The following is a 9823-nucleotide window of genomic DNA, read 5'->3' as shown; positions in this document are numbered from 1 at the left end:
GTAAGAAATAAGAGTACCATCCACTTCTTGTTTAGACTAGCTTTGCGCAGCGCCTTAGCCTGTGTTAGGATCCCATGGTTTACCATTCAATGAGGGTGTTGTCAGATGTTGGGAACTCAATTAAGAACTAGGAACAGGATACGGATACGCAGACAGGGCAGGAAAGATAGCGAATTTCTGGGAAATTCCCATGAATCCCATGTATGCACTGTGGAAAGGCAGAATAGCAATACGAGTGGGCTGAATCAAGTTTGAATCCTTCCATCTCAGCCCAATGCAGGCAAAATGTTGGCTTATTGATGGTTCGAGGTTAGGGCCGTCTCCCTGGCTCAGATACGAAATGCGATGCCGCGACGAACATGGAAGAAAAGACGCATTTCTTCAGGCACAGTGTGATATACTTGAAACATGCGTCAGTTTCTCATTTCACTTACTGTATTGTGGTCGGCTAGGACGGCTGCCACTGAAATATCGGGAAATTGATGAGGGAAAAAAAAGGCCGCCAACATTTTTTTCGACCGATCATCGCAGCGATGCGTGGCTGTATGGATGGATGGGCCGGAGGCAGACTCGAAGGCGGAATGAGAGTTCTGAGACACCAAAATGGAATGGACTAATCAGAGATGCATGAATGAATGAATGAATGAATGAATGCGTGGCTGCGTCGAGTGCCCCTGGAAGAGGATTCGTTGTCCTCTTCATCATTGTCCTCGTAAGCTTTCACTGCTGCAACAATGTCCATGTAATGAGACTCGGCCTGTAAGTTGTCGTGGACATCTGAACTCTGTGATGGCGGCTTCGGTACCCGTTCATAGACGCTGATTGGTAGAAGCCACTCAAGCCAACAGGGCGGAAGAGTGATTCGGCCAATTAGGGCTTTGGATGCAGGGGCACTGCTTGTTGCTTACGGCGGGCATTCGTTAGTTCAAGCCTACGCCAGCATGCATCCAGGCAACGCGACACAGCAGGACAGCGAAAAGACGGGGAAGAGTACTGAGGAGAGACACAGGTGAAGTGGCAGAGCACAGCAAACACACACCGAAGGCGCCCCCTTGAGGCTGGCCAACTTGTACCAATTGTAGAATGCATCCTAGCACCTCAGTGGTAGTCCCAGTTATGGTGGAGGCTTGGTGCCTTTGCGCAGGATGCGCCGTCTCAGAATTGGTTGCACTCAAGAAATCGGCCAGTCCTAATAAGGTTGGCGTAAAAAAGTGTGACTCATTGCCCGGACCCATGTCTGTCCGAAGGGCGCGCTTTTGGAATAGTACCTGAGAGCACAAGTTGTCTGCTAACGCGAATCCTACCAAAACCATTGCAGTGATTGTTAGTGTCAGACTCTGCCCCATTATTCCGGGCTTGTACCTACAGCGAAAGCGCACAAACCTTGCGGGATTGCTGCCTGAGAAATACAAATTGTCTCCATCTTCCCGTCCTCAGGCCTCTTCTTCTTTTCTTTTCTCTCCACCCCCAAATCATCATCACAATACAATATCATCAAGAGTTTCACGCCTAAGGCGATCGTCAAGATGTTCTAAATCACCCCCTTCCCCCGTTATTCCCAAGTCCTCCGTCAAAATTACGTCCCAGGACCTTAACGCATCAATCCCCACTCAACCACCTCGTTCAGCTCACCTCTCGGTCGACCTGAACTCTAGCCCTGCTTTGAATAGCTTCAGCTCAAGTTCTCTCACAACCGCCAACATTTCAGTCCAAGACTTCCCAGTCTTCACCACGGATCCCCAGTCACCATGGCTTCCCTCCACGAATTCCAGCCTGCCGGCACAATCCGCGCAACAGTTACAGAGTCCCGAATCACCACAACAGGACTTTGTCTTGTTCGATCAGCCTCAGCCCCCTAATCGGTCAACTACATCGCTGCAATCTCAGCGTCGTCACTCGTCTCATCTGCACAATCGTCACCAACAGCCTGTCTCCCCTGCTGCACAGAATCAACGAGTCGCCCAGTTGCTCCAGGCTTTTGGTCATTCTTCGTCCCCTGTAAACCGTCCTACGAATCAGTTTTACGCCTCTTCGGCTCCATCGTCATCTACCGCTTTGAACAAGCAGAACCGTCCTGCTAGGCCTCCAGTTCCTCTCTTTTCTCAGAGTACAGGAAGTGTCCCGCAACAAACCGCCAAGATGATGAACGCTGCAGGTTTGTGCACCCGTGATCTCATTTCCAGTACCACTAGCTCACCAATATCAGACGTCGAACTCCCTGAGGAGTTTACCGCCTTCGACGGCGGGGCCAACACGGCTTTCTCTTCACCCGCTGTCCCCTCTGTCTTTGACTTTGGCGGCAGCTCTTCCAGCTCTATTGGCAATCTGGCGACTATCTCGCCCCAAGATCTTTTTGCTCATGATAACTTCATGTCTGCACCTAACTCCTCAGCATTGACGGCCTTGACTTCACCATCCATCTACAACGAGTCCCCTGAGTTCGATGGATACGATGTGTCTCCAAACTTCGGCAGTGCCGATTTCGACGGTGCTGCAGACCCTTGGTTTCCCTTGTTCCCCCAGGACAACAACGTTGCTCCTGCTCAACCCACCAGCGTTGAGAACTCACCGGAGCTTAAGTCTGATGAAGTCGATTCAGACAACCAGTCTCCTGCTCCCAGTCGCCGTAAGTCGGGTACATCTCCTTCCACTCGTCACTCTTCTGTGGCCGGTGTGAATGCCCGCAAGCGTGACAAGCCCCTGCCCCCTATCGTTATCGATGACCCTAGCGACATCGTCGCCATGAAGCGTGCTCGTAACACTCTTGCAGCACGAAAGTCTCGTGAGCGAAAGGCTGCTAAGTTGGAAGAACTTGAGGATAAGATTGCTAAGCTGGAAGCTGAGCGCGATCACTGGAAGAGGATCGCTCTTGCGCAAACCGGCATGCAATAATGGATTAAAAGTGGAATTTCTTTCCTTTGCCAACACGGGATTTCGTTGGTTTGTTACTGTGTTTTAATCAGGTTTCATTGATTCTTATAGTCAATCAGTCAATTAAATTGCTTCTCTTGAATTTTGTATCTTCATGTGAATGTGATCGACACGAAATCATGCGCTGTGTCCATTCATTGTCAACATAAAATCTGTGCATATAAATCATTGGCCTTCGGGTCGTGTAGTTCTGCTGAGGTTGATGATGCGTTACCCCGTCTTGTTACCAGAGGTCAAGCCATCCGTCTATCAAGCAGATGAATTCGCATACTAGAAGACTGCCCTTGCCTTCGAGTCCGTAGTCAGTGAATGATTGGTGTGGACACTCAAGATTGAATTGATGATGTGGACCTGTCCAATAGGGCTGGCCAATGCATGTTGACTGCGTTTATTCAGACTGAACAAGTCAAGTGGCAAACTTGTATCCTGTAAAACAGTAGATCATTTATCAACGTTAATAATGGCACTGAGCTTAGTCAAATCACGTCAAGATGCAGTAAGCCTTATTATGAATGGACTGCTGCATAGACTATTGTATCCCCCACCGGTCAAGCCGAGATAAGCACGGTGGCTAAGCCCTGTGATCACCGGTTTAAGCTTATGGGCTAGCGGTTCATTGGTGTGTCATTGCTTGGCGATATCGTTTGGCATCCAATACTATGCAAGGTGTTTCTCTCATCTCTTGAGGTAGAGCTGGACGTCATCCTCTAGGCTCGTGTCACAGCAACCAACGCATGCAGGCACTTGACTTATATCCGCCATAGTTAGTTCAGCTTCCTCAACCTTGAGCAGACGCTGCCATCTCTGCCAAAGAATATACTCGAATTTGCAGCGTTTATGTAAACTATTATTAATGTTTCACGGCAATGGCGAAGCTGATGCAGGAGTTGAAGAGTCCGTCAAGGACACCAGAGGTTGAGTCTACAGAAACAGTCAGTATCTGAACTTCACTATGTTTGCTTCATTCTCACATGGAATACAGTCATCTGACAGCCCGTCTCGGGATAGTCGAGAGGCAGTTGGGTATGAGCGTGGATTTGAGAGAGACCTCGACGTAACTCAAGATGATTTGCTTGAAGCAAGGGAGGTTGCGTCCACTTTGTCTCTCGAAGAAGTTCATAAAGTACATTTGAATGTTGGATTAAGCTTGGCAGTATACTAACAGAATTTAGACGATGGAGAGAGTATATAAGCTTTATAAAAGAGACCCCAACTTTCCTCTTTCTGTCATCAAGAAGATTGAAGTATTCATGAGTACGGCACCCTATAAATATTTGACTGCCACATACTTACATCGAACAGATACCGACGATCTTCTACAGCACCCAGAGCGCCACGAAGCTCTAATCCAAGAAATAAAGATCGAGGCAGCACTCATCACACACAATTCACCATATGCTGAAGTCAGAGCAATAGTCAGTAACCATGACGACCCAAGCATGCCGTGTTCTACGATCCGCGCTTGGTTCGTGGGCCTCGTCTTCTCATGCGCCGTCTCCTTCATCAATAGCTTCTTCGAGATTCGTCAACCAATGATCGGTGTCAACACTGTTGTTCCTCAACTCTTGGCCTATCCGTTTGGGAAGTTTCTTGAGAAGACTCTTCCTGATGTTGGTGTCACTGTGTTTGGTGTTCGGCACAGTCTTAATCCTGGGCCGTTTAATAAGAAAGAACATATGTTGATCACTATCATGTCGAGTATATCGATGGGGACACCGTATACGAACTACATTGTTTGGATACAGTATCTCCCATTCTACTTTAACCAGCCTTACGCAATAAGCATCGGGTATCAACTCCTGCTGGGACTTTCGTCCAAGTTTATCGGTTACGGTCTCGCTGGTATCTGCAGACGCTTCCTTGTATATCCATCATATTGTCTATGGCCAACAACATTAGTGTGCATCGCTTTAAATACGGCATTGCACGACGAAGCCGATATGCCCGTTCCTGGCCCCTTCAAGAAGATTTGGAATACATCCCGCTTCAAATTCTTCAGCATTGCATTCGGAGCAATGTTTGCCTACTTTTGGCTTCCAAATTATCTATTTGCCGGCATGACTTGGTTCAGTTGGATGACTTGGATATCTCCGAATAACCGAGATCTAGCAACTATAACTGGAGGACACACAGGTCTGGGTCTTAATCCCTTCCCGACATTTGACTGGAATATCGTCACGATGGGCTGTGACCCTCTCATGGTACCATTCTTTACCACCTTCAACCTGTTCTGCGGTACAATGCTGTCCTTTTTTGTCATTCTAGGTGTTTATTACGGAAACGGCTACTACACATCTTATCTCCCAGTCAACTCAAACCGTGCATTCGATCACTTTGGTGGAATATACAACGTCTCAGCTATTCTAGATGAGCGTGGGGTATTCGATCCCGAGAAGTACGAGGCATACTCACCTGCGTTCCTCACAGCGGCTCATCTAGGATCATACATGATGTTTTTCGCCATGTATACGGCTGCTCTCACATACGGTGCGCTTTATCACCATCATCAAATAGCCTTAGGTTTCAAGAGCCTCGTCAACAGCTTTCGACCTTCCAAGAAGGAAGACGCAGAAGATGGACAAGTGTCAGATGCGCACAATCGTCTTATGAAGTCATATATCGAAGTCCCTGAATGGTGGTACTTGGTATGTCTTGTGTTGGCCTTCATCATTGGAATTGTCGGTATTTCTCAGTGGCCTACACACACTACCCCAGCAGTTGTACCCTTTGGCATCATTCTGAGTCTCATCTTTGTTGTGCCAATTGGTATCATATCAGCTACCACAGGCATTGCTGTCCCGCTCAACGTGATAGCTGAGTTTCTTGGTGGTTCCTTTGCCGAAGGAAACGCCATTGCATTGTGCTTCTTCAAGACATTTGGATATACAACTTGCGCCCAAGCCATATACTTCAGCGCAGACTTGAAGTTGGCACACTACATGAAGATACCTCCCCGCTTCACGTTCTGGGCGCAGATGGTACCAACGCTTGTTTCCACGATCGTCTCTGTTGGTGTACTTCAGTATCAGATTCACTTGGAGGGAGTGTGTACGCCGAATGCGCCTTATCGCTTCACGTGTCCTGGTCTGAACAATTTCTTCACAGCTGCTGTGCTTTGGGGGACTATCGGGCCTAAGAAGCTCTTTGGACCTAGAGGTCAGTACGTCGAGACCCTGGTAGGCTTTCCCTTCGGTGTCGCTTTAGTGTTGCTCTTTTGGTGGCTTGGGAGGCAGTACCCAAATAGCAAAATTATTCGAAGCACTCACCCTGTTGTTTTCCTCGGAGGTGGTATGGTTTGGGCGCCGTATAATATCAGCTACATCTGGCCAGCTGTGCCGATTGGCTGGTTCTCTTGGATGTATATCAAGAAGCGTCATCTCGCTTTCTGGGCAAAGGCAGGTTTATTGAGCAGCTTATGCAGTTATACACTAACAATGAACAGTACAACTACATCCTTTCGGCAGCTTTCTCGGTTGGCGTTGCTCTATCGGCGCTGGTCATATTCTTTGCTTTACAATACAACGATATCAATCTAGACTGGTGGGGAAATAGAGTCCCGTTCGAGGGATGCGATGGAACTCAGTCGTGTCTTCTTAAGACAGTTACTGCTGGAGAGTATTTTGGACCTCGGCTAGGGGGCTTCCACTGAGATAACTCGGACAAGCTTATGCATGAACTTATGGACGGGAAAACTGACTTGAAACTGTACGAGGATGATACATAAAATTCGCTTGCGCAGAGAAGTCTTTATAGAAAAGAGTGTGCTAGTAACTCAGGTGGTATATACAAAATACAAAACGCCTCGCCTAAATGACAAAGACTGTACCCTCCGGAACTTCATCCACGACTCCTACATCTAATAACCACACTCATTTGGAGGGAGACAGTCCGGATTGAAACAAGACAAGTCATACCACTGCCAAGGGGTATCATCCTCGTCATCGCGCCCCTGAACCGCATCGACAAATTCACAGAAAGGCTGGTTCAAGTCATGCTCTCTGTAACCGTAAACGACAGATTTGCAGCCATCAAGCTTGGCACAGCTCTCTCCACACGCCTCCACACTGTCTGAGTCACCGTACCCAAGGACCTTGGCCTTGTTGCCATTGCGATGACCGGTGTGGCCGCAGTCAGCAGCCTGAGGTGGATCCTTGCGAATAGTGTAGCGGAAGCAAGTTGGGCGTGGGGGAGGAGATGTGGTTGTCGAGCACTTGGTGGATGTTGTGCTTGAGAATGTTGTTGGCGATGTGCTGGTTGAGGTGGTGCACGGAGTAGTGGAAGATGAAGATGTTGATGAGCTTGACGAAGACTCAGAGCTAACTGTAGAAGTCGAGCAGGGTAACGATGTTGATGACTCATGAGATGTGGTAGATGAACCAGACGTTATGGTAGTTTCGCAAGGTAGTGTACTGCTAGAAGACTCGGAATGAGATGCTGTGCTGGAGACAGTGGAAGAAGAGGTCTCGCATGGAGTGGTGGAGGAGGAAGCTTCAGATGTAGTTGACCCTGAAGACGGAGAGGTCGAAGTGTCCGAAGTGCTAGTTTCACTTGATGTCCAACTGGAAGAGGTCTCGGAAGACACTGTTGAGGTTGTGCAGGGTGTAGAAGTTGAAGCAGCAGAACTACTTGTTTCGCTTGTTGAACTGGCGGAAGACTGAGATGATATCGTAGAGGACGTGCAAGGCACCGAAGAAGTTGATGTCTCTGAGGTAACTGAAGATTCGGAAGTTGTAGTCCCGCTAGTAGAAGCTGTAGAGCTTCCAGATGACGTTGACATATCAGAAGTTGAGCAAGGCGAAGTAGTTCCTGAAGATTCTGTTGTCTTAGATGTTTCGTATATAGATGAGCTCTCTGTAGTGGAAGAAACCTCACTTGTAGCTGAGGATGCTTTAGATGTCTCGGAGCTAGTGCAAGGCGATGTTGTTGCCGGTGACTCTGTCTGGGAAGTTTGACTACTTGTTTCTGTTGTCCTACTTTCAGTTTCTGTAGAGCTGAGAGTAGAAGATTCTGAGGTAGTGCTTGAAGAAGCTGTGGTGTCGTGTGTGACAGTGGTACTCATTGAAGCTGAGCTGCTGTGAGAGTTCGAGGAAGTCGATTCCTTTGTAGATTCAGATTCTGTAGTGGATGAAGCGGTGGTCACGCTCGTAGTCTCAGATGGTTTGGTTTCTGTACGTGATGTGGACGAAGCCTCAGAAGTTGTAGAGAGTGTAGAAGTTCCAGTGCTGCTGGAGCATGGAGTAGATGCTGTAGTATAAGTCTGATAGGTTGTGCTAGAAGCACTAGTAGTTGTTGAAAGAGTGGAAGTTTTGCCCTCTGTTGTGGTAGAGGTTTCCTTCGTGGTGGTTAACGTGTCCTTGGATGTTTCTGTGCTGATTTTGGATGTTGTGATGTGACTGTTGGTTGTGGTAGTGACAGAGTATATAGACGACATGGAAGAAGTGCTACATGGCGTAGTTGTGGTGCTCATGGAGGATCCATGAGAGGTAGTTGAATACTTTCCAGTACTGATAGAGATAGTAGACTCAGTAGTAGAAGTCTTGGAATGAGTGGAAGACGTAGTGCTCGAGTCCAAAGTTGGACCATGGGAACTAGTAGAACTACCAGTGGTAGTTGAAGAAACGAGAGTTCCAGTCTTCGTGGTGGAAGACTGGGGAACAGGATATGTAGGTACACTGTAAGGTGGTACAGTATAAGTTGGCGAGCGACGAGGCTTACAAGGTCCAGCCTGAACGCTAGTAATGCTTGAAGCAGCAAGCAAAAGAATGAATGACTTTAACCAGGCCATTTTAAAGAATTGAATGAGTGACTGTGAACCGGCACAATGAGCGAGTGAATAAAGGACTGACGGGATAATAAACACCCCAACTTCCGCTTCTTATATATTGTATTCATATCAAGTTCGCTTTCTATGACACCAAACCACTTACATCATGTCTCTTCTAGAACAAATCCACCGTTCCATCACGTTTACCCAAATCCGGCGTTTTCTCAGCCCAGACGTTACAAACAAAACGGCGCTCCCCAATAGAACGTCACCACCCCTGACGCTAGAAGCCAACGGTCCTAAACGCCACGATCTGCCCTTGGTGGCGTTAGCATCTCCAACCGTTCTAACAGTCTGGCGGTCCCATGGTGTAAAACAAGAGGCTTTAGACTTTGTGGTCGAGTGGGTATGACGCTATTGAGCGGTGTATCAAAGGAGCAAACGATGTGGTTTCGCCTTGCAAGTTACGGTGTAAGAGGTTGGTGGTGTGCAGGATGGAGAGACTGCCGTTGCACCCGTTGAGAAAAGTCGTCCGCCACTGAGTCCAGAACTACGGTTTTGAATCGAGAGGTTGTTTCCACTTAGGTGTTCTTCTGGTCTTATGATGTGTTGAATTTGCCAAAAGGAGGCTGTAATAGGTCTTTGGTTGGATCGTTAGTGGTCACCAGATGGGACTGGACTGGAAAGGATGAACGTCAGAGCTATGAACAGCCGAACAGGATCGGACATGTACGATCATGATTCATGCAGCTGCCATATGTGGTCTGCATGATTGTGACATGTTGTGACAGGCAGGGGTATACGATCCGTTCCGCCGGGACTGAAGAGTTGATCGCACAGACAGGTCTCGGGAAGTGTCAACACTCTGCAGCTTGGCAGCAGTGACAGTTATGTATTATCAAGAAGGCATTGGAAGAGAATACTGGAAGATGTAGTCATGTATTGTGTTCTGATCTGTAAAAAAGACGTCTCTCGTGAGCATACAAGTGAGTGTCATCGATAGATCGGCAACAAAGAAGACGCGAGCTCTAGATACACAATACGTCATTCAGTGAAGCAGCAGAGTCATATTTCTGGAATATAGATCTGATAGTCTTCAAGATTCGCTGGTTCATGGCCCTTGCTCAT

At 47.8% G+C, this 9823-nt stretch overlaps 3 protein-coding genes across 4 annotated transcripts; 2 read left to right on the top strand and 1 right to left on the bottom strand.

Moving 5' to 3' along the window:
- Nucleotides 1–1748: 1748 nt before the first annotated feature.
- FOXG_05954 (uncharacterized protein) lies at nucleotides 1749–2892 on the top strand (the record flags this gene model as incomplete). Its single annotated transcript, XM_018384440.1, has 3 exons — nucleotides 1749–1835; nucleotides 1888–2155; nucleotides 2207–2892. The coding sequence occupies 3 exons, from the start codon at nucleotides 1749–1751 to the stop codon at nucleotides 2890–2892; spliced, it is 1041 nt and encodes a 346-aa protein (XP_018241521.1).
- Nucleotides 2893–3603: 711 nt separating this feature from the next.
- On the top strand, nucleotides 3604–6798 carry FOXG_19147 (uncharacterized protein). 2 transcript variants are annotated; one of them, XM_018399329.1, is made up of 5 exons: nucleotides 3604–3863; nucleotides 3914–4054; nucleotides 4104–4185; nucleotides 4234–6326; nucleotides 6374–6798. In XM_018399329.1, the coding sequence occupies exons 1-5, from the start codon at nucleotides 3798–3800 to the stop codon at nucleotides 6578–6580; spliced, it is 2589 nt and encodes an 862-aa protein (XP_018241519.1). In that variant the 5' UTR covers nucleotides 3604–3797; the 3' UTR covers nucleotides 6581–6798. The 2 variants fall into 2 exon arrangements, with proteins under 2 accessions (XP_018241519.1, XP_018241520.1); XM_018399330.1 differs by having other exon boundaries at nucleotides 3914–4185.
- On the bottom strand, nucleotides 6788–8716 carry FOXG_05951 (uncharacterized protein; the record flags this gene model as incomplete). Its single annotated transcript, XM_018384439.1, has 1 exon — nucleotides 6788–8716. One exon carries the CDS (start codon nucleotides 8714–8716, stop codon nucleotides 6788–6790), a length of 1929 nt encoding a protein of 642 aa, XP_018241518.1.
- Between the last annotated feature and the right edge of the window lie 1107 nt (nucleotides 8717–9823).

Source organism: Fusarium oxysporum, chromosome 2 (genome assembly GCF_000149955.1).
Source record: "Fusarium oxysporum f. sp. lycopersici 4287 chromosome 2, whole genome shotgun sequence".
Lineage (NCBI taxonomy): Eukaryota > Fungi > Ascomycota > Sordariomycetes > Hypocreales > Nectriaceae > Fusarium > Fusarium oxysporum.
Note: the sequence above shows the minus strand (reverse complement) of the source record. Positions and strands in the feature narration are given on the sequence as shown.

What these genes read in the sequence shown, in the direction of transcription:
- FOXG_19147 (XM_018399329.1), top strand. Translation starts at nt 3,798, where the DNA reads ATGGCGAAGCTGATGCAGGAGTTGAAGAGTCCGTCAAGGACACCAGAG. An exon ending in AGGTTGAGTCTACAGAAACA is followed by an intron (nt 3,864 to 3,913) that starts GTCAGTATCTGA and finishes CATGGAATACAG; the next exon opens with TCATCTGACAGCCCGTCTCG. An exon ending in CTCTCGAAGAAGTTCATAAA is followed by an intron (nt 4,055 to 4,103) that starts GTACATTTGAAT and finishes AACAGAATTTAG; the next exon opens with ACGATGGAGAGAGTATATAA.